Consider the following 25,792-nt stretch of genomic DNA (forward strand, 5'->3'; position numbering starts at 1 on the left):
ATAATTTTTAACTTAATCAATGTATTTTGTGGTTATTTCCTCTCTATGAATTTTAAATAAACATCAGTATTTCAATCTGTCTGCATCTGCAAAGATCTCATGTATTTTTGCAAGGGGTTTCTCAGATTTAGGTGTCTCTGGGCCAGGTTTTTAAAGAGATTTGGGATCCTTACTGTCTCAGATAAACCTATGGCCATGTTTTCAAAAACATGTGAAGCATCTAGCACCCATTGACTCAGATGACATCTTACACTGTTTTAAAAAATGAGATAGATGTGTCTGAATCATATAATAACACCTTAAAAGTTTTCAATTAATTTAACTCCAAGATAGTTCTATATATAATAGACATTAGAGCCACGGAATACCTTCCTAAAAGATGCTTCTGGCTCTAAGTCTTATATAGGTTCAAGGGCAGATTGGACAAGTATTTGGAACAAGGAAGAGCCATCTATTTGACTGATTCAAGATACACAAACCCCATCAGGGTCTAGAAATCCCTGGAACTGTAAATAGAGGTGGAGATAATATTAGTGTGAAAGTATATGTTTTTCCTGTTCTTCCTCATTCCTGTGTGGCCATTTGTGACTCCTCCTGAGGTCAAATGGGTGTTTGACTGTTTTCTCCCCTTTATGCCAAAGATCTCCTTCCCATTTTTGCTCTGAGTACTTTTGGCCTTTCAGATACAGTACTTGATGACTTTTTTTATTAAGATTTGTTTCCCCAGTATGGAAATTCATACCTATGGGTCAACCAATTGTCTTTCCTTAACATAGAAGTAGTTTCATTTACTTTTCTGATGTGCATCACTAGCTAGTGAACATGAGAACCTGGATCTGTGTGATAGTGTATACACCTTAGGCTTAGGGCTGACATGTTTCAGTCAAAACCTAAAGTTGGTCACTTCAAGTTTCCCACAAGTAATGAACTTAGAACAAAAAAAGTTTTCAACTGCATACTTAGAGTAACTTCTAAAGTATAACCATCAACACATTTTGCTATCGCAATAATTTCAGGGTATCAAAATAAATAGAAATGTAAAGATAAATAGAAATATTGTTGAAGGACTGCTGTAGGACATGAGATATTTAGATATCACTTTCTAGAACTCAGTAGCACTTTTGTAACTTCTAAGTGGCACGGACTGCATTCACTTAAAAATTTTCAAATTCCTCCTAGGAGCTCTTCCATTATTGGCTGGATATCCCATAGCAAAGATGAGATTTTTCTGCTCTTGTGTACCTGCATTTCTGCATCTTGTGTTCTGCAGTTAGGGGACCTCAGCACCTTGCAGTAAAGCTAAGCTTGCAGTTTCAACTCTATCATGGACTCAACATACCGAGACAGTAGTCTGTATAAGATAAACAGCTTACATAAGAGATGGAAGAATGTAAAGAGAAAGCATTAAAATGCATTTATATGGCAACACTCACACACACTCTTTCACATTTCTTTCCTTATGCAAAAAAAAATGTATTTTTACTAAGTCAGGAACTCAGTATTGCTTTAGGTATTAATTCAGTTTATATAGTTTAGGAGTGACTTCCTCAGTTGCTTAACCAATTTTACAAGTCTGCACCTGCTATGTCACCTAACAGTGCCAAAAAAGAGCACTTCTGGTAAAGCCTGAATAGGTAGAGATGACAAAAACACTACCTAGTTTACCAATTAACTTTCTGCTTCTCACAGTATCTTTTAACCATTTCCTAGCTTCTAGCAGTCAGTCAAGAACATTAAACAAATATGATACATCATGAGTTCTTAAACCACAGAAAATTAACTCTTTCAGAATTCCAGTGAAAAAGAACATGTTAGTTTTGTTGTAAAAAAAAAAAGTTACACAACTCAGAGGTTGTTAATAACCATCACAGAAACTGTCTATAAATGTTATAATGTTGAACAGGAGCTGAAGTCTTAGCCCTGGCAGTGGTGATACCAGCTGGTCTGGAGGATCTGACTGTGATAAGTGAAGAGCCCTCTTTTTACAGACCACAGAATGGGTTGGGTTGGAAGGAACCTTAAAGACCCTTTAGTTCCAAACCCTCTGCCATGGGCAGGGACACCTTCCACTAGACCAGGTTGCTCAGAGGCAGATCCAGTCATGCTGCAAGTGTTGGAGTGAGCCTACTGGTAGAACACTTGTCCTTCATGAAGACTACTTCATTAAAACAAGTTGAACATTCATTTTCATTACATAGATCTTCGGTTTTCCCCCACTTCCAAACTTGAACTTTATATTAATTCTATGTGTTTAATGCATTCAAACATTTTACACAGACATAGCTGTCATAATGTAAATTTCTTGTAGCAGATTCCCCTGATGAGCCATTAACACCTGTATTTTGTCACAGGTGATTTGCTGCTGATCACCACAGACTTTTTCAGTTGCTGTAACAGTAATGCAGAAAAGAGTTTTCTTGGTGTTTTTTAGCTCAGTACACATGGAAGTGAACAAGAATAGGAACAGTGAAAGTGCCTCACCTATCTATTAATTTAACTAAACTTTAGCTATGTGTGGAGACTGACTATATTTTTTTCCAGGTCAGCAGAGGGAGAATTCTCACTGTGGCCACCTCCTAGCACCAAGTGTTCATATCTGTCTGATGGTGGGATATGCTATCTGAGAGTATGCAGAGGTCTAAAGTGCCTTTGTCAACCACTGTTATCTTGAAAAGTGGCAGACCACACCCTGATAGAATTAAGTATTTTTTTTTTAGAAAAATCCTTATGCTTAAGAAGTGGGCACCTTATCTTTGGCTGAAGTCTGATCGACCCAAAATTATACTATAGAACCTTGGAAGGTGAAGAAAACAACAACAAAATAGACAAGAGGGTTAATTAAGTTATTAATACATCCTGAAGTAGGAATCCTCTATTCACTACAGCCCCTAAGGGAACCTCCACAGTCATCCTCCGACTGTTACAGAATCTCAACAATATGTAGGCAAATGGGTCCTGTCATCAAAGGAAAGCAGCAAAGGTAAAACCTTCTTTCAGTTACAAGTTAAAAGGAAATCTCTGATTCTTAAGGAATCTGAAAAAAAACCAAACCACAAAACAGCTATGCCCATTTCATTCTCTTTACCTTCCTTAGTAAACCTGTTTGTATTCTTTTGATGTTGCCAATCAAGACTTGAAGTCTGTGAGTTTTCCCACATTTAGAAAAACTTAATTGCACAAACCTAATAAAATATCTGTGTACACTACACTGACTTCTTAAATCCTGCAACTTGAGTTCACCACCCGTATATTAACAGCTCTCTCTTCCAGAGAGAACTACATTGTCTACTAAACAGTTACATCAAAGATCAAATCCCATAATTAAATTTCAAAGTACAGTGAACCTTAACTATAAATAATTTTCTGATCTCTGGGGTTAGAACTGGGATCTTATGTCAACAGAACACATTAGGGGCATATATCAATCTACAGTATTTCCAAGTCAAAACAAATGCAAAAGATCTATCTTCACACATAGTAGTATGTTTAAAAATGTCGGAAATGTCAACCACTTACATACTTTCATATTATCCCTAATTAATACAAATTGCATTTAATTTCACATTTAGTAAAACATATTGCTGCCCAAAATAAGGACTATAATTTTTATCAGCAATTATTATTACTGATGTATCAACACAATTATTTAAATTCAATGTATATAGAGGCAGAATCCATGCAAGCATTTACAGTTTTTGTTCCCTCTGTGCTTCTTCCCTAATTTTTGTGGCTTGGAGCCACTCCAGATGCTGTCTCTGACTTTGTGGTTTTGTATTTGAGATCCCATCTCCTGATTCATAGCATTCCTTGATTGACAAACAGATTCAGATATGAAAACAAACAGTTACCTGTATATAATCTGTGCCTGACAGCTGTACTTCTAAGTTTTCCATTCCTGGTGAACCTACTGTTTCAAACTTTACTCATTTCTTAGGTCTCTGAGTCACTGTGTTTACTGAGCTATTCAATAACTGGTGGCATATGTGATCTCTACGCTGTAAGCTGCACTTCAGATTCAGAGGATTTTCCTTTAGTCCCTCCCCCTTCATAAACTAAATTATTTTAAAAAGAACAGGGGGTTTTGTATTTCTAAACTCATGTGCCTCCTAATTGAATGCAGAACACTTTCAAACTATTTTCCATTAGAGGCTCAATTTTTTTCTGATTTTAATGCACAGTATAATACCTTCATTGGTCAATCAAAATTGTTTGACTAGAAGTAAACCCTGTTATTATATGCTTTTTCAGTGTTTTTTTTCTTGTGTAATGTGGGGTGAATTATGTAAAACATACCAAACAGGATACTCTACAAGCTGCTACTTGTATGCTGCAAACAATCACAGTTTCACTGATAGACTGGGACTTAGCATCTTAAAATTCCTGTGGAAATCAAGTGCATTTTAAGTATTGGGTTTGATTATTTAATCAGACAACTTGCATTTTGCCCTGGCTAATTTGGAAGGCTGATAATATTTTACTCATAAAGTAATTGTGCACCTGTTGTGATGGAAACCTGTTCAAACAAATCTTAATAGATATGAGGATTCATTCCCAACATGTGTGTTAGCCTGTCATTAATGCTATCTATGGGGCAACAAATTTTAAGCAGCTATTGAACAGGTCTCAGGTTAATCTTGAATAACTCTTAAAGAACATTTATGACAATATGTCTAATACTAAACTTTGTGGATTTATATCAATACAGACTAAGGTAAATATTAGCATATGTGGATTACACTAACAGTAATTTAAAGAAAAAAGGGTAAGAAAGATATGTTCATAATAACAGGTTTTCAGTGTTGAGAGCTAATGACAAAGAACCAGTTCTGATCAAGCTGTCTGGGTATAAATCTATTAATTTTATTATCACAGAGGGTAATACCTATGATGAACTCATAGGATCAGGACAAGCTATGTCTTTAATAGATTTCTATTTCCTCTCTTCAGACAAATTTCTATGGAAACTGTTTCAATGCATCTCTCTCAATTTTCTTTACAATTCATATATTCATATTAATTGATGTGACTCATTTTTATAATGTTTTTGAAGATTTTCTGTATTGGCAAATCATGATAGAACAAAAAAAAATTGTAGAGCGTGGAAAAGATGCATTATTTACTTTAATCCAACATAAATATTTGAGGGAGAGACAGAAGGGACACATTGAATTGAGACCAATTCACTCACATGTAAGGGGGCAATATCGTGAATGACCTGATCGGAGCAAGGGGATCATGATTAGCCTGAAATCACTTTAATGTTAGCAGGGGGAGGTGAAAACAAGGAAAATGAGCCCAGTTTGGCTAGATCTGCCCTCGGGCAGAAAACTGTCAGATGTCATTGGTCAGATCTGAAGTGAGGTGACACAATAAAACAAATCAAGATATCTTGAAAAAAACACTGATAGTTAACCTCTTCTGAAAGGTCAGCTTGTTTAGAGGGGACAAGGACAACCTTCCTTGTATTTCATCTTCTATTCCTCATTGAGCTTAGGCTTTTGAGGCAGTAGCTGTGTCAGGTTGCACATTATGTTCTTGCTGCTCTCAGTTGCATGTGAGTTTACTAAACGTGCTTCTACTTCATTTTTTCTCAGTCCTAATGGTATGTCCCTTGAATTTTACAGATGACATTTCTGACTGCCTCTAGGTCCACAGTTTGCCAAGTTCCCAGTAAGATATTTTTACCTATTTGTTAAAAAAGAAAAAAAAAAACAAAACACTGGTCTCTTTGATATCATCAGGATACCCTCATTACCATGCAATATCCACACATCAAGATCTCACTTAAAGACAGGACTTTCTATTCAGAAAGGGAGTTTAAAATCAAGTGAAGTGACAAGGATTGCCACAATGGTTCTCATTAATCAGTGCCAAAGTCTGATGTTGTTCAGAATAGCGATATTTTGTGCAAGAGGTTTCTTACCAAATGAGAATGTGCAGAGAATGTGGAGGATAGGTGGCCAAAGTGCAGAACAGTTTTCATATAAGGAATAAATAAATGCATTTTTACTTTTCCACCCAGAGAAGAGATAACTGAGTGTAGTGTAACAGAGAAGATGAACAGGGAACAGCCAGTCCCTATTCACTGTAATACAAGATCTAGGGGACACCTACAAGGTGCTAAGTTCAAATGTACAGCATATTGCTAACTGCTGAGCTTATCCCCACAGACTTCACAGCTGTCTGTTAAAGGGCTCAAAAGTGATTGGACATGTTCATAGATGATAATTCTAACAAGGGTCATTAAACCCGAATGTACCACCTCTGAATCAAGAAGGCAATTAATCATATTCTGTGGGAAATTGGAAGAGAATACTGAAGAAATATTACTGTATGTTTGTCCTTTGCTTACACCCTTCCTCAGGTTGCTCAGTATCCACAGAGAGAGAATGCTGCAGGACAGTATGTTCTTTATATTTGACACTTAAAGTTTTCCTTAATATGAAATACCTGTAACAAAAGACTGATAAAGTACATGTAGAGGTCTCCCCAGAATCCAAATTGATCAGAAAATTTCAGTCCTTTCATTACTGTGCCTATACGTATTTTTCTAGATAAATGCTGACATTCATCAGTTTGTTAGAATTTGACTTTACATATCTACAGCAACAAAAAGCCAAAAGCACTGCAGTGTGATGAAACATGAGAAATGGAGCTTCCACTCTTGTTTTAACAGCGCAAACTCCTACATATGCATTTGCTTTTTCGTAAGAAGTTGTATATTTGTCTTCAGTAGGAGTTTTATTTTGCTAAAGGTAAGAAGCTTCATTGGTGATTAAGGTGGGATTTGAGTGAAAAGGAAACTTGCCACTGACATCCGCTATCTGAAGAGAAGGGGTTAAGTTCCAAGTAGTGACACATACTTCAACATAGAAACCTTTCTACTACAGTTAAAGACTCTGTATTTATTAAATGAAACAATAACTGATATAATGAATAGATACATAGGTATACACTAACAAAACAACCTACCAACAGAAGAAAATGGCATATTTTTGAAGAAAAAGTGAAGAAAACCTACTTGTAATTTTTAGTTTATAAGCAAGCCTTTTTCTGCTAAAATAAATTAGAAGGCATCTGAAAATAAACACATTTTAATACCATACATTTTCTTGTCACTATTTGTAAAAATGAAGAATGGATCAAATTCCAGAAGGCAGTCTGTACTAATGTGCCAAATAAATATATTGTAGTATATTAACATCATTATCCATCTTATTCCTTTTTCTCATGAACAGTTGATATTATTTCTTATTACACTATTTGGGACACAACTCCACAGAACCCAGCGTATAAGTAAGCTCTCATACTGATTTCAGTGTAGTACAGAGTTCCCACTTTTAGCCCTGAATTGTTAAGTTTAGAAATATACACTAATAGGGTAAAAAATGTATAGATATATGTGGTGGCAGCAAGTATAAAATTCATTATGTGCCTGGAAATAAATGGCATGCATCCTGGTTATTATTTTTTATAAAATATACTCAACAATGTAGAGAACTTGATTTATGTGAAAGGTTGATTACAATGTAATTTATAGTTGTAGAGTTTTAAGAACTAGAAATGGTAATAGTCATTAACTTTTAACATTAGAAGCAGGCATGATCATGATAGGTGCCACTGAAATACAACCCTCTGACTAAAAGACTAGAGCAACAAAAAATGTTTGGGTTTTTTTTGACGTGATAAATACAGCTTCTATCCTTCTGAGACTTACATGCACATAATTTAAATAACAGCACTACGTACAGTGAGCAGTCCCACTCCCTTCCACAGAACTATCCTCTGTCTGTACAGTTTGGGGGCATGTCTTTTTAAATCCAGAATCTGAAGAACCATATTTCAAATCAAAAAAAGTTAAGAAGACATAAGACAGTACAGTTTAATCTATTTCACACTGGTGATTAGTCAAACTAATTGTGTTGGTACCTTGATCATAACAAATAGATACAATGGGGCTTGGTAACCTTAACCAAAATATTTTTATTTTGGAATCCATTACGTTCTTCAAGCAAATCAGGCTAAAGTGCATGCAAACATTAACTGTTGAAAGTGCTTATGAAATATTCAGTCATTCAAATTACTTAATTTAGAAAGTCAGGTTAGACCTGGAAATGCAGCCTTTGTGCCATGTTACACAAAGTGCTAATGACTGGAGTAATGGCAAAACAAAAGCATCGCTCTGATTTGGAGAGCTACAACACAAATCTAAACATATCACTTCATTGTATCATGGCAATAAATTCATTATGAGAAACCTTTATAGCCTGTGGTATATTTCTAATCAGGACCAATTTCTTAAGGATTTGGGTGTAGGGGTTCTGGGTTGTGCTATTTTGTTGGATGTTTTCATTGGTTTCACTAATTGGAACCAGTTGATCCTTTTTCCTGTGTATTGATTTTTTAAATCCTAGCAGTTAACAATGATTCTAATGTATCATAACATTTTAGACCTTAATCATATAGTGGGGCTTCTGCTTGTAGCTTTTGTTTGAGTTTTAATTAAGAAGACCTTGTGTCTCAAAGCCCGAGCTGGGTTTTTAATTGCTAGTATGTATATCACACAGACTTCAAAAGAAATAAAATACATTTATAACTGAGAGCACAAAGGAGAGCTTTGAAATGTCTATAGCCATACAAAGTGACATAATTAAAAACCTCTGAGTGTCTCTGTGATATAAGACTTATATATATTTATTTATACATATTTATGAGGCAGACTGCTATATACCCTTGGACTTCATGAGAAAGAATTTTCAGCAATTATACTGAAAAATAATTACTGCAAGTTCAGACTATAGTGTTGATCAGGGCTACAGAAAAACAGATTTTATTTTCCTCAAAATGACCTTCACTTGGTTTGATATAGTGCATTAAGAAACACCTGAAAGCTTATCTGTGAAGACAAATTTTATAAAATAGAAGGAAAAAATAACATTTTAAAATTTTTCGTAAACCATGCTTAAAAAACAAATGAATTCACTTGTAAAAAAAGGAAAACATAATGTTTCTCAAGGATTCATTCATGCACAACTCTCTCCAAGACTATTCCAGAAATGGATAGTGTTAAATTACTAGATTCAAACAGTTGTGCCTCACTGTCCTCTTCCAGTCACTAACACGCACCAAAAAAATGCTCCTAGAAAGCATCTCTTTGAGTCTTTTCTGTTTTCTTATACCAGGGACAAATATCCTTTCCAAAACTGTTTGTAGTATATCCTAGAAAGAGACTATCAAGTGGGTGAAGTTTCTTCATTTTGCTAAATTCAACATTTCCTAGGAAACAGGAATGCTGCCTCCCACCTACCCAAATATTTTGAGTCCACTAAATGTGCACATGTCACACAAAACAGGAGATTTAGGCTCTTATTGATAAAGTAGCAAATATAAAAGGAGAAGGAATAAGCACAGGATTCCATATAATGGAAACAGCCTTCTGTATTGGATAAAGCTATGGACATCAATCACTCACCTCCCCAAAATAGAGTATACTGTACAAAGACAGCATGTGACATTCAAGTCACAATGCCTATAAATACAGATAGTTCCAGTTGTAAACACCACCAATGGAAGCCAGAGGACTAACCTGCAACACAGTAGCTGGTGACCCAGGAGTCACTCTTCTCTAAGGCTGCTAGACCAATTCTGACCCTTTCACGATAACATCATTGCTTAAGTTACTTAAAGACTGACCTTTCTTATTTGATCTTCAAAGACTCTGCGTGCTGAGAAAGACCATTGCGGGCTATTTCAGTAGGACAACTGCCTGATGCATGCAAGACTATGCTATTCCAGAGATTTATATTTGGAACAGAAACAGAAAACTTAAAACAGACTCTGTATAGTGATAAATGATGCTACTCTGCCTAGCTGTGGCTGCCGAAGAAAAACCAGATAACTAAGCAACAGAAATACATGCAGTGAGGGAGGGTGAGGACAGAACTCTGTGCACCCAAGTATCTGAAAATACAGAAAAGAGTCCTGCATCACTTTGTTTATTCAAATATGTAATAACAACAATTAGAACGAAAAGCATTTCCTGATCCTACTTTTTATATAAAAAAGACCCAATACTGCAAAAGCTGGACGTAAGCCTAACAAATTGCTTGTATACCTTAAATAAATCTATTTGCATGTGCACCCTGGCAAATAGCATATAATCAAATTATTTGTATAGGCAGCTCTGGTTGGTTTTTTTTTCCAGGTGAGCAGGGCATTTAACTCAGCTCAACTGCTTCACAGACCTTTGAAAATTTGACCTATGAGTTTCATTTATAAACATATCAAATGAACAAGCAGACTTATTTAACCACTGGAATTTGGCTACAAAGCATTCTACCAAATGCTCCTCAGAGTTTCATGAAACCTCCCTGAAGTCAATGGCTTGTTTGGCTGGAATTCAAGGAAGAATCTGGACCATTATCAATAACTGAAATCCTAATAAAGAAACTCAGAAAAAGCAGTTTTACAAGTGAAGCACACTATGCAAAAGTAATTGTGAACAGGAACAATCCTACACTGAGAAAAAATGAATTATTCACTGTTTGTTACTTTTGTATTGGCTTCTATTGTTTGAATTAATAGATATAGTTTATAATTATGTCTTGATTAACACTATTGTGTTCTAAATATAGAAGGTAAAGCAAGAAAATACCATTTTTATTTGTTTCTCTCAACCAATTATCTTTTCTTCTGGTCTGTGTGCTTCCCAAACATGAATAGAAACAGTTTGTGTCAGTGGTACTTTTTTTTTTCTGCTTTCATCCTTTTTTCTGGCACTGATTCTTAGTGAGCTGCCTTCCCACAACCAAGATGCCAGTCTTTCACTGAAGGGGGAGAGCTGTAGTTGTGCAGACACAGAGGAAGAATATGTGCTCAGGTTACCCTTAGCGAGAAAAACGCCTTCTCTCTAAAATAAACAACTCCCAGTAACAGTCAGTGCAAAGAGCAGTTCCTCACAGGACCACACCTTGCTTTCTTATAATCAAGATTTTTTTCCCCTAATGAATTCATCCATTCATTTTTACTACATCGCTTCATGTCTTTAAGTTAGGTTCTCAGTAATAGGAGCAGAAAGTCTGCAGAAAAGCCAAAAATATCAGCCAATTAAATAAAATTATTTAGAATCTAAAGGAAATTAAGGAAAAATATATCTGACCTCCCAGAGACAACAGATTTTCAAATGTAGTTTTTTCAGACCTCATCATGCCCTGCAGTTACACAGCTGAAAATTCAATCAGTACTATGAAAATGAACTTCATGATTTTGAAATCTACCACCTTGAACAATGAAAGAATTTATTTTAAAGTATGCTTCTTTGGTGAATTAAAAATTCTCTCTGGTTCCCCTACTTCGTTTTGTTTCCTTCATGTAATCTGGTTTTCATGCTGCCGTGAAAACAGATAATTGATTTGTTTGGGTTTCCTTCTTTCTGAGGTGATTTTTAAGGTACACAAATGCTGATATGAGCCAATACCCAACTATTAGGTTAATAGCAATTTTATCAGCTGGAGGTAACCAACCTGAGGACAGCAGTTAGGCCATGAATTTGGGAACCCAAAGGGAATGAGTACAACTTCAGACCTGCCACTACTCCTGCTATGCAACTGTGCATCTAGTTTACTTCTCATACAAAATGACACCAGTGTCTTTGTCAAGAGTTTTGAAGTGTAAAGCACAACACAAGCGCAACCATCCTTTATCTTCCATGTTGGTGTTATTTTGCAAAAAGTTTACATGCAGTTGCAGCAGCAAAGATTCATTACTGCATCTTGCTGGAAGCCAGCTAATAGCATAGATAAATATTGAAGACATTATGACCACTTAAGGACAGGTTACACAGGAAGAGAGCTGTGGAGACTAACTGAATGACTATCAACCCATAAATCTGGTGAGCCTAATCTGATGATCCTTTTTATACAGCTAATAAGCTATTCCCTACCCAGAATGGGTAGTTGAATGAGTTGAAAATTCTTCCAAATCTGAGTGAGAATGCTTTGTAGGTAGACGAGAAAAGGGTTAGAAGCAAGAACTCTACCCATTCACTCAGCAGAGATTATATATGCTAAGAAAAGAGGGAGAACAACATAAATCCAGAAAAAACAAAGTTTTTTTTTCCATAAATGAAAGCTCATTAAAAAGCTTTTTGTGCCATATAAAAGAATAAAGAACATTATTCTGCATTGTTAGAGATCCCACCTCTTTTAAATTTGATTCGCTAATAGCATTCAAGTAGTTTCTATTTAAAGACTAAGTAGCTATATTTTGCAATTAATGGACAATAATAATTGAACAAGCATTCAATGTTTTTCACACTATTAAGAGACAATATGGCTTTAAATAGAATGTGATTTCAAGACATAATTTTGGGGGATTTTATTACAGCCAATTTTAACATGTTCCTGTAAAATTGTATACTATGTTTCTACCCCTGATATTACCATAGGATTTCTTACTGGCCTAACATACATGCACTGTCATAATTCTACCAGAAAAATCAGGAGAATCCAACAGATTTTTGGTCCTAAAGGAACCAGTTACAACTTACTTATTAAAAGTAAGTATCTATTTGTATAATTAAAAAAAAATTTAAGAAAATTGTACTATCTTAAATTTCCCTGGTGGAAATTTGAAACCCTAAGAATCAATTTTCATCAAATAGAATATTTTTTTTAATAGTAAAGATTTTCCTAGCTTGCTAGGTTCAACAAATCTTGAAAATATTGGAATTTATTGTCCATATATACAATAAAACTTGCACTGGTTTCAGTAGGTCCCAAATTTCATGCAGAGCTGCTCTTTCTCTGCAGAAATGGAATTAATATACACAAACACTTTTTTTTGCCAGTTTTGAATCAAATATTTAGAACAGTAATCACACAACTACCCCCTTTTATAATCTGAAAGCAGTTTCTACATATAATTTATGCAACTGGGAAGAAGCAGTACCAAGTAATCATAACTCCATGTTTCTTCCTCTTCCTCTGCTCAGAGATATATAGCTCATGTCAACGAACTAATGTAACTAACCTGGAGTTTGTGATAACATCTTTGATGCTGCCTATAACTGATTATGACATATTCTATTTTTTTGGCAGACTCATCCATCATTTCAAAGATAAACATTAAAAACCAAGGTGAGTTGACTAAAAAGAGGAAGGCACCCTCTAGTTATGATAGCTATTGCTATTATTTTTTCTGAACTTTCAAAAATCTTCACTCCCCTTTTTAGAATATATGCAAACATTTAAAATTTGATCTACTCAGATACCTTTAATTTCACCAAGGAGATCACTTGTGTTTAATTTTTCCATCTTCTCCTTCCAGTCTTTAGAAAGTAGCTTTTCCATACAGGATGAATCTATTAAAAAAAAAAAAAAAAGAAAGAAACGGAGTTATCAAATATATTCTCACACACCAGGAAAACAGGTGCCACCTTCATTTTAAAACTGTTCTTCCTGTACCAGTTGAATGATAGTTTAGAAGGGAAATGAACTTGCAGCCAAACAGAGTTCTTATTTAACTGCACTTTAAATCCGAAGTAATTCCCCCGAGGTTAATGGAGTTACTATGGATTTAACAAGGGTCTAATTGAAAGAAAAACTTAGTTGAGGATTTATGCATGCTAACTGCCAATTTACATGCATAGATTGCCAATGTATATATGAATTCTGTCTTTTTCATTTGAGAATGATTGTACACTTGAAATTATACATGAAGATTTAGTAGCTTTTTTTGGAAATTTGGCACAGAGTGACATCTGAAACCCATTTTTATACCCATGTCAATGCAAAAGTTATTCATGTAATGTCTCCATGGAATTCATAAAAGCACTCTACATATTCGATGTTCACAGTATCAGGAATTTTCTCAGTACACTATAAACAACATGCAATGATTAGAAGAGAGGCTTTCGTAATATGAAGTTCAGAATACATTTCAAGTTGTTACCCCAATCTGGAAGGCCTTCTGTAGGCAAAACTGTCACTGAAGTCATTACACTTTGGAGAAAGTAGAAGATTGGCCTTAGTAAGTTTTCTATGATCAGACCCCAATTCCACTACAAAATTTGATACTGAGGATAACAGACTTCAATAAATTCTAAAGATTTTTTCAGTTCCTAAATTAAACTAACTGGCTCTGAAGTCTAAATTATACATAACCTTGCAGAGAGCTTACAGAAGGTGACTTTTAATACGGGAATTCTTATGAAGAGAACCTACAAGCCTACAAATTCTCCTGAAGGGAGCCTACAAGAAAGATTGAGAGAGACCATTTACAAGAGCATATAGTGACAGGACAAGAGGTAATGGTTTCAAACTGAGAGTAGGTTTAGATTAGAATTAGGAAAAAATTCTTTACTATGAGGGTGGTGAGGCACTGGAACAGGTTGCCCAGAGAAGTTGTGGGTGCCCCATCCCTGGGAGTGTTCGAGGCCAGACTGGATGAAATGCTGAGCAATCTGGTCTAGTGGAAGGTGTCTCTGCCCATGGCAGGGGGGTTGGAACTTTAAGGTCCCTTCCAAACCAGGCCATTCTATGATTCTGTGGTTGATACTGCGTTACAGATTTTTATGACTTTAGGAACCACAATTCAGATTTACAAACAATTATCAAGCAAACTTTACAAACAATTGAACACTTATTTTTCCTTCCCAGTTAGCAATAACAGGATTTCTGTTGAACTTTGTGCATTTACTTTCATCTGTAGACAGACTCATCAACAATGTTTATGCTAAACTCCTTGGAAACCCTTAGGCTCAGTTTTGCAAGATATCAAAAACATTATCTGAATGTTCCCAAAACAAATCTTTGCAGAGAGCCTTCATTGTAAGACTACACATCACTCTGGGTGGTGTTGAGCACATCACTCCTTAATGCATACACTGGGAATAGCCACACACATTCACTTGCTAGAAACTCTCAAACAGCAAGGTGCCACTTGTGTTAGGAGAAGAACAATTCATACAGCGCTTTCTAAATAGCTAATAAGATTCCAAATTTTGATAATTTTTGTACTGATCCCACTCCTGTCACTTAGGAATTAACATTGGCTTGTGCAAGAAGGAAGAATTCAGTCTAACTTGTCTTCTGCTAAATTACTGGCAGAATAAGGTCAAATTGTGGCTCAAATTCCCGTGTCAGCAGTCTCAGCAGAAGTACTCACACAAGTGAAAGCAAAAGCAAAAAAGCCCAGATTTAAGAACGGCAACACAGATCATTTCGTTACAACGGGTAACAGTTTGTTCCACCTCGGAGGATTCCAAAAATACTCAGAGGGAGGAGAAGCATTCAAACAGGTCACAAAAGGAGGAGTTAAAGCTTTAGGGAGAAGTTTAAAGAAAAAAAAAGTCATATGGCCAATCGTATTTTAGGGTGCAAGTCATTTCGGCCTAAAAATTCACATTAGCATCACTCATTTGAAATAAACAAACAAACAAAAAACCCAAACAAAACAAAAACCAGTTGAAAGCAAACCAAACTGTAACTACTGAAAGATCAAAGATCAGGTTTTAATTGCAACACATTTTCACTGTGCAAGCCTCCATGGAAAGACAACGCAGCTCATAAATATTTTTGAAGTAATATTTCAGCAGAAAAGCTAATTTATTTACTAATTATATCTTTCTGTGAAAGAGACAAAATTAAGGAGCTGTAAGTTGCAATAGGCAGTGTTAAAATACTTGTTATATAATAACAATTTACTTTTAACAATAACAGGCACTTATTACTTTTATGAGTTCTGGCCTGATAATAGGAGAATCAAGAAATAACCATCAATTACCAATAGAACATTATAATTTGTCCTTTTTTGTGATATCACGATTAGTTTAAAAAGACGTTTCCATGTTTCTCCCCTGCCAAAATTTCAGACCCCTCGTCCCCGAAAAAAAAAAAGAGCTTAATAGTTTTATTTTGATGTTTGCTATAAGTTATGTATTCTACTGCTTTTACCTAAGATATTGTCCTCAATTCACACAAAGAAAAAACATTTCATTTAAAAAAAAAAAAGAAAAAAAAGGAAGTAACTAGCATATTACAGTAGTTGAGAAAATACTTTCCTCAAAAGCACTTTTTTTATTTCTTCTCCTACCGTTCTTAAGAACACGCATGTAGTATTCCTATATTATGTAAGGAAAAAAAATACATTTCTGAAGACAGACTGAGAAAGAACTAGAATGAAAAGCAGGTCTATTTGTGTGCCTTCTTTTTGATATAATCACATTTCTAGTTTGAATTTTTATCTCTATAAATGACTGAAAAATTCCTTAAGAATGAGTTCTTTTAACACCCTTATCATATTCAAATTCTATGTTCTAGATCTGACCACACAATTTATAGCTACTGTATTTTGTTTTTGGGAAGATTACAAAATGATTACACAATGAGCCTTTTAATAAACTTTTTCATAACATTGTAAAAATAGCTCTCTTGAAATCCTGTAAATTTTCAATTAGCATGTTTATTCTGCATAATTTTTTAGAATTTAAAATAATGATATGTGTCAAAGCTCTCTGGAGGTCTTCCACATTAGACACAAAACCAAATATAAAGGCTTATACTTGAAAGGCATGTCTCCCTTCAAGTTCTGTATTCTGTGTTCACAAACACATTTTGAAAAGGATTGTGAACCAGAAAGGGATTTTTCTTATTTCTGTACTGAAAATTAATTTTTACAGACATATAAAATCTACAAAGATATCTTCTGACATCAGTAAAATGTCTTCATCCATATTGATTCATTTTCTGATTTGATTCAATATAGAAACAAAACATCGACTTGGAATCCAGCACTGAACATTGAAGAAAGAAGCCCAAATTCACATCTGCACTGCATCACTCTCCCTGCACTGAGGCTCTGCTTCAGCACTATTCCAAAACCTAGTGGATCCTGACATTTTCAAAATTCAGGGGTATTCTTGCTAAAGACAATTATAAAGAAGCAATGAAAGAAATTAGCATTTATACATTTTTAGCTCTTCTCACTGACTTTATAAACCGCAGTTATGCTTATGCCACAAAATAGCATATTTTCTACTGGCACATGTAAGATCAAACTCATGAAGTTGCGCTGGAGCAATTTATTTTATGAAAAACACGCAGCTTCTCATCCTTTATATTCTCTTGTGAACTAGGAAAAAAATTTCTTTCAAGGACAGCAAACAGGTTAAGTATAATTATGATGACTAAATTAAATCATTGAGTATTATTTAATATCATGGTTTGTTACATACTTAGTTAGCAATTTTAATTGTAAACTAAAGGAGTTTAAAGTACTGTGAGAATCTTGTTAGACATGACAGTTTTGAAAAGGTGAAGAGAAGAGGATGTTAAAAGATATATAATCAGGGGGGAAAAAAAAAGCCAAGGGAAAAAAACCTAGGTGTTAGCTGAAAAGGATCTCTTCACAATGACAAAGCATCGATGAAAAGAATTAACATTTGTCCGTTGGGTAATCAATCAGTCATGGAATGGATGGAATCCAGCTCTTTGTTGCACGACCGGTGATGAAGAACGAGCGTGTTAGCTATCACAGCCAAGCTCTCAAGTTCTTCTGACTGAATGAAAGTCATCTTGTTTGAATCAAGAGTAGCTTTTGCCTCTTGTCTCATCCTTATTCTCCCCTTTTCTTCAGGGTTTTTTTTTGTGTTTTTTTTTTCTTTTAATTTCACTTTTACAGTCGTCAACAAGTTACCAACCCCAGCTATATGTTACATGAATACTGTATGACCTTACAGTGGCCTGCACCTATCCTCATTGATTTTGGGGGGTTGTTCCTTTTTTTTCTTTTTAATTCACTGAAGTAGCCTCCTATTACTTTCTTTGAAATACAGATACGAAAAAAAGACGTTTGTGCCATGTGTGAGTTTTTGTTTTTTATGGTAAAGTCATACATAAAAGAAAACCTAAATGTGAGAGTGCAGCAGCAAAACTTCAAAGCACTGACTGTCAGACATTATTATTTCAAATCAGCTTTGACTTTTTGAGACTTAATAAAACACTATAGTACAGACTGGCATATTTATAACACCTATACCAGTGATCAACTGAACTGTCTTATTCTTTCTACTGTGCAGTGCCTTGTTATTTCTTTTATAATAAGCTTCCCTCAAAACATGTTTAACAATACTGCAAACTGATAATTATTAATGATATGAGTTCTAAAACATGACTTGTTTTGCATACAATTCTTTTTGAATGCATACATTACTTTGTGACAGAAGACAAAAGCACATTGATTTATTAATAATGATTGCAAATGCATGGCAAGTTCATAAGCAATACAGAAATATAATTCAATCAAAGGTATAGAGGTATAGGTGACATATTTCTACATGCATCTGAACTGTTACATCTCAAGGAAAGAGGCACTGGAAAAGACAAGGTAGAGGATTTAGAAAGGAAATCAGGCATTCTGCAAGAGAAATTGTTCTAAAGCATGATCAGATCCTCAGCAGGAGGAAGATATTGTTCTTTTCTGCATTTTAGAAGAACGATAGTACAGACCTAGAGGCATCTTTGTCTCTATTTCAGGACTATAGTCTGTAGTTATATCCCATTATAATTCAGTAGATATTGCTAAACATAAAAAGATTGCATTTTTGCGGGGTTTGAGACTACGTAACACTATGCAAGTTCCTTCATCTCTAATGTTCTATATTCCCAAATCTACTCTCATTACATTTATTTGCCTTCAGCTCCAGGGGAGACAAAAGGTGTCCTTTGGACCAGTTTTTGTCAAATAAGTTCACATGCCTCATTCAAGTCTACATAAGAAAAACAGCACAAGTGGAATTAGTCTGTCAGCATCTATGAAACATTTGCATTTGTTAGAGAAAAAGTATTGTGTGGGCTTGTTTTTTTTTCTTTGAAACAATGTTAAATGAGAGTATGAACTCCTTGTGACAGACATTGGCCTACCGCACTGGATTCCTTCCACAGAAGAGCTGCTTTTTTCCCCCCAAACCAACTAAGCTGCAAAGAAACATTAAAGTGACTACCATTTCTTGGCCTGCTTCATTTTGTACCTTTCCATATCTCACCACATGCGCCACGTGCAAATGGGGGTTTTTTTCAAGTGAGTGAAGCTAAGTACATGACATCTAAAATAATAACACATCATAGATCTGAAAGAAGCATACTTGTTTCAATATTCTTCATGGGATACTAAATCCTCTTCAGAGTAGAAAAATCAAAATTAAATCAGTACTTTACAAATATTTCTGAATAAAAGTCAAGCAGAATTTAGATTTACTCTAGTCAATGTTTGTTACTTACAATTAAACTGAAACACCAGGTCCATCAGTGCTATTATTAGATCCATTCATAAAAATTGTGAATTATTCTGAAAACTAAGTATATTTTTTAAAATCTAGTGTTTTAATAAACTTGTGCTGGGACTTTTGATTAACTGATCCATCTCTGAGTACATGACAACAGCTTGCTTATGCGTCACTTGTGAGTTCACTGCCAATCAGATTTCCTCGAGATAAAGAACCACCTAGACCATAAAAATATTTCCTAATTTTCATGCTTCATACTGTGTATTTTAAAATTATATGCAAACTCTAACATTTCAGTATCAAAGGGAAAGGCAAAAGGTTAATTTAATTCACTTTGAAAGAACACAATTTTATAATCTTCTAACAATCCAAAATTAAATTAAGGACTTTATGTTTTCATTCACTATTTGAAAAATAAAATATAATTTAATCGTGACTATTAGAAACTTAACTGCTGGATGGTACTATCTATCCTGTTTTATTCCAAGGATGTAAAGTTTGTGCAATATTACTAAAATAGATTTTTTTGTTGCCATAGTTACTTTTTTTCTTCTTTCAAACACAAATTATCCTTTTCTGTTTCAATAAACTTTAAATAAAAGAAAAGGAGACAGCAACAATACAAAACTAATCAAAAATCAGCCTGAAGGCTTAACACCCATAGTTGCAATGTATTGCCACTGTCTCTTGTTCATAAGCAGCTTGGCTCCAATCTTGCTGGCAGTGGAGCGGCAGGTCAGGGGAATCTCATCTCATCCTTCTCAATTTCCATACTATTCTCATACTGTAATTAATTGTTGTGGTCTATCAGAAAATTAAAATACAAGGCATTTCAACATGTTGTTAGACAGTGAACTTATCTCTCTAGCCAACTTTTCAAGAATTTCTTGATTTAATAAACTTTCAGAAAACAAGTTCTAGAAAAAATAAAAATGCAATCACAACTCAAAAATGAGCAAAGTGACATTTAGAACAGGAAGACATGCTAATCCCTTTTGCTTTATTTATTGCAAAATACAAATAAAATCAAATCACTCCTAAATTCTATATCTTGCTAGGGATGTTAAGGAGACAAATAATCCTGGCCAGCCACTTACTCCCTCCTCTCTGCTATTGACTCTTTCCTACCCAGGCAGTACTGTAAAAGAAAAAAAAAAAAAAGGAAAAAAATAAACCCTGCAAACAAGCAAAAACAAACAAGTAAAAAAGGCAAAGAATCCTTCCTAAATAGAATCATATGCAAAAGGCAGTCAGCTCACAGTAGATGTTTTCTTGCAAGAGCAATGATGGAAATGCAACTGAGATCTGACTACCTAACATACAGTTTTGTTTAGGACAGGGAACCAAGCAGATCTGCCAATTGCTGTACATTTTTTCACAGTGACAAGATTTCCACAATATGATAAAATTAGAACTGTAAGAGCTTGGAGAGCTCTCTTAACTTTTAATTAAAACTCTCCAAGCTCACTAAAAATAATTAGGCATTAAAATGTTCTGGTTTTCCTCTGAATTCATTTGCACTACTTGAATGGTCTAGATCTTGCATGAAACAACAGACATTCTAAACAGAAACACTGGAATTAAACTGGGGTTAATTTTCAGACCTGCTTTCTGTGATGTGACTACTGGGAAAAACTGTAGAGTCTGAGCCTGTACCAATTCTGCCTAAAATGGCTTGCTTGAACAGGAATTCTCTAGTGCAAAGAGCAGAATTCTGCTCAGTGCAAAACTCTAGATAAAAAGGAGTTTGAATTTCATGGAAAGAATAACCCAAGATACAGTTCTGACCTTTATTTTTATTTATTTATTAAAAAGCGGGACCTTTAACCTTGCAAATGTTTTTGTTCTCTTAAAATAACTCATACAATGCTATATGCCACACTATTTTTAGAAAAGCAACAAGAGAAAGCATGCTTTTCCCATACAGCAGGGCACTGATATAAACATCAACACAGATGCTCTGTGAGAGAGAGCCGGACTTCTCAAGCACTTGATCATTAAGGAATGCACCAACTGTTTTAGATAATCTCGTGCCAGCTCAAATTCTGCTCCACACTCCCCTTTGGGAGTGGCAAATCTTGTCCTGCTCCTAATTTTTCATTTTACTCACTCCTCCATTCTTTTTTTTCTCTTTTCCCCCTGGAACAGAGGGAAAAAAGCATTGTGTGCCAAGCAATGCAAGACTAGAATCACTTCCCCAAACAGAGCAAAACTTTTAGACAATTAACCCTCCCCTCTTCTTTCAGATAAATTACTAAGTATAAAATGCAATCTGTTTCCTTTGTTTACTCAATATGAACAATTTGTAAATGACTCAAGGATAAAATTCAGAAAATGTTGTGCTAAATTAGAACCATTATAAACATGCTAATGACTGCTCAACTAAAACATGCAGGATCAGTGTGAAGAAATATATTTAGTTCCTGTGAAATAGAGTTGTATTGCCTCAGAACTATTTGGTCACTTAATTGTATATGATTACTTCAGGAAAATGTTAATTTCATGAACACTGCACTAGACAATACACTATGTATGTCAAAAGGAGCTTTCTCAAGTGTCAGTGTAATTGCTTGGATGCAATGTTTTGGCATATTAGTAGAAGAGAAATATCTTTAAAGTCTATCAAAATTACATGTACATTTCATTCCTCCACTTAAAGTTTCCCTTACATGATAAGCTATATTTTAATGTTAGATTGGCTGTATTCATTGAAGGCATTGCCTTATTTGCATTACAATGATAGTATACAGTATGTTATATGAATACACGTATGCCCTATGTGTGTGCACCTCTATTTACTTCCCAAGTGAACATAGAATATTGGCAAGAGAAAACATCAGGCTTAACACAATAGCAATCAGGGATAGACAGGAAAAAGGGAGCACAACTTGCTTGTAATCCCTCGCCAAAAAAATTATATAAACTGATATAAAAAAGGAGAACTACGCATTTATTTTCCTGTTTCTCACTATGCACACACTAGCAAAGTAACTAAACCTATAGGATTTGCAATATTTGTTGTTTTGCAAAAGGAGAAAGTTGTGCTAATGGAAGCAGAGCTCAATCTTCATTATTTTCTTTGCCTCCACATCTTCATATTTTTCTGTATTCACCAGCTCTAGAAGATCTTTTTTCCATACCTCAGAGTGAAAAAGAATGACCGAGCCGATAACTTAGCTAGAACTCACCAGCATAGCTCCATCATAGTCTACTTAGTCTTAAAGAGATTTGAAATTTCTCCCAATATTTGGCCTAATTAATCTTTCTCATAATCTCATATGTCTGTACCTTGTTATAATCTTTTTATAACCCTAAACAATTTGCTCTCATCTTTTGCATCCACTCTTCTCAAACACTTCCAAACTGAAGTGACATTCTTCTCCTTATTCCTCAAACAAACTATTGAGAATTTAATCTTTAAATATTTCTTTGTTAAACTTCTCTGGAAAAATCATGTATCATATGGCCTTTGGACATGGAATGTCTTTCTTTTAAAAATTAATTTCCCTAGTAGCTCAAGAAGTTGCAGATGGCATGTCCACCTCTGTTCAGTTGTATTCTAAACCCAGTCACTGAATTCATTTTATTAAAGACATGGGGGCAGATTTTCTTTCTCTTAACATTGCACAACTCTCCCAGATTCCTATACCAAGTTGAAAAAAGCAGAGGATCCCATCTCAACTCAAGAAATTATCTCGACAAAAATAGATATTTGTGTTATTGAGTCTTCTCCTATCAAGTGCAATGCCAGTTAATTATTGCATCTTTTAACAAGGTAGAAATTCTGTAAAATTAATATGAAAAGATCAGTCAAAGCATTGAGGAGTAAAATCATCTTAAACAAAAGGTAATACAAAAACACAGTAGTGTTGAGGCCTCTTCACACCAGGTTAGTTTCAGGGAATTGAGGGAATGGGAGTGAGGGGACTTCCTGAAAAGGAAGAAGAATCAGTTTCTGTTAAACTGATTAATGTTCCTTGCAAAATTTGTGACACCAGATGATTTAGGAACAAAACATGAATGATTCAAAAGACATCTATTTTGTTCCCCAAATCATGTTCTACTCATTACCCTAATAATGCAGTAATAAACATCTGTTTAAAGATTTGAAGGCTTCTTAATATTGTGTATAAAAATCTTAACTCAGCTCTTACATAAAATATTCTGAAATTAAAACAATTGTATAACAAAAAGAATTTTTCATGAGAAATCCTTAAGCATTTTTGAATGTAAAAGTGTAATACAAAGAAAGCAAAATAATATGCTCTTGATTTGAAATGACTTCAAACGAGGATGCAAAGGAATGAAAACAATAGCTAGAATCTCCTCTCTATTACCATTTCTGAAGTTCCTTATGGCACACTTATGCAGTCTCTTCCAGGACACTACAATACACTGACAAAATCAGTTCTGTAGCCCCTTTCTTATTAATAAAATTTTGACTTAAACAATCATATTCTATATAAATAAAAATACAGATCAAGTAAGGCTTTCCTGAGCTAATTCTAACAAACAGAGATTTAAAAGGTTTACAAACCTCACAAGCCATAGATTCATAGAATCATTTAGGTTGGAAAAGAACTCTAAGATCATGGTGTCCAACCATTAACATAATACTGCTATGGGCATATATTTCAGGAATAATAGATGGCTTCTTACAAATCTTTGCAAATATTTAAGAAAAGAAGGAACTAATATCTTAAAGAACAATATTCTAGCATTTTCACTTCCCTATATACATGGCGCAGAAAATTAGTCATCATTTTTTTTCATATAAAAGAACATTATTAATTTTGTAAAGTCAATGAATGGAAAGATATGGAAATCTTAGAATTGCAGTTACCCAGGAAATTCTAATTCAGCCCCCGTGTACTTTATGATATATTCTCTAAATTTATTTTTTTTTTAATTAAAACAAAAAAATGTGCCAAATTTTTGTATGGGATTCTTGCTATATTCAGTACATGGGATAATCATAGACAAAGGCATAAACTGGAACTGCAGAGCAAATGAGGCTGTTGCCCTTGCAGTCATTGTCTATATTTCATTGCAAAAGTTCAAAGAAACTAAATGAATGAGGGAGGGAACTGCAGAGAAGAAATGATGGGTCGCAGTTTCATTTTCTGGGAGCTCAATTTAAAAAAACTTGGGGTTTTATTTGAGGAACTGCTGAACATTCACAGCTGCAGCTGTGTCAATGTAAAGTCAATGTAAAGATTGAGGCTATAATATATATAACTATATATAAACTGCTGCACAAAGTTAGGTCCCCCGGAAAAGAGTCAGGGCCTAAACACCTCAAGCTGAACAACCAAAAAATCAATGATGTTTTTAAAGTCAAACTCTTAGTCCCGCACCTGTGAAGCTGGCATACTGACTACACTTTTTTTCCCCTCTTTACGAAGGTTTGGAGAAGATAATTTATTTGTACCACATTTACAGAATATGCTGAGAATAACACTAGTCAATTTTGTAATACCCATGTCTTCAGAGCAGAGCTCAAATAACAAGCAATTAATAGGCATTAAGGTTTCAGACTGACCAGTAAGGACATAACAAGCTACTGGATAGTTTCACATCCATGGAGGATCATCCTGTCAGTGAACTGGATGAATCAGAAATCTTTCTTGAGGAAAACGTATTGCTTAATCATGTAAGAAAATCGTCTACATTGACATAAAAATTGTTTTAATTTTAGTATATTTTAAGTCCTGTTGAGTAACTGAAGAAAACTTTCACCAGTTGGGAAGACATGGGGCAAAACGAAAAGTTTTAAACCTGTGCTTCTATACACAGGTATATAAGCAGACTTCTATAAATTAGATTTAGTGGCCAGATTTGGAAACAATGGCAATTTGAAGGGTATTGATCTTGCCTAATTAAAGACAGAGTGAACAGGAAATATTTCCTGCGCACTGCACTTCACCAACCAAAAGCACTAATGATAATAGAAACGTGCATGTTGCACCCTGCCCTAGTGCAGCAAAACAGAATAAGCCCCTTTTGCTCTCCTGACAGAGCAGATCTTGACACCCCCCATGTACAGGCTGACAGACCTGTGTAGGTTCCCCTGTTTGCTTGGAGCAAGTGCTGTCACACTGCTATGCACTAATGGACCCTGTGTTTCACAGTAGAAAATAATTTTTGCCACCAAAATTGGTGGAAAAATGAATCACCATAAGCATCTTCCCAAAATATGTAACACAGTAATACAATAAATATCAGAGCCAAGAACATGAAGGTCATTTGTAAACTTCTGAGAGATTTAATAATACTTAATCTGCTACCCAAAACGTTAAAACATATTCAGTACAATTAAATCTTCATAGCTACATAGAAGGGTAACAACAGTAAGTTCACACTGTTTGTTTCAAGTTATTCTTTATTTCCTATTCTGCTACTAAACAACCTTTCTTTTCCAGAATCCTCCTCACCACAAGCAAGAAACAAGCCATGGAGCTCAATTATGCCACAACCCTCACTAAAAGTTGTATTTCAGGTAACAAAGAT

General features: G+C 34.8%; 1 protein-coding gene across 15 annotated transcripts in view; it reads right to left on the reverse strand.

The window, feature by feature from the left end:
• The window catches only part of SOX6 (SRY-box 6), a 376,930-nt gene that overhangs the window by 160,621 nt on the left and 190,517 nt on the right, over positions 1-25,792 (reverse strand). For all 15 annotated transcript variants that reach the window (XM_027700993.1, XM_027700982.1, XM_027701004.1 and 12 more), the window contains one exon: positions 13,271-13,360. In XM_027700993.1, coding sequence (XP_027556794.1) covers positions 13,271-13,360 — 90 coding nt within the window. The remainder of the gene's footprint in view (positions 1-13,270; positions 13,361-25,792) is intronic.

The sequence above is a fragment of the Neopelma chrysocephalum genome, unplaced genomic scaffold, assembly GCF_003984885.1.
Source record: "Neopelma chrysocephalum unplaced genomic scaffold, ASM398488v2 Primary Assembly neopelma1_24, whole genome shotgun sequence".
NCBI classification, from domain to species: domain Eukaryota; kingdom Metazoa; phylum Chordata; class Aves; order Passeriformes; family Pipridae; genus Neopelma; species Neopelma chrysocephalum.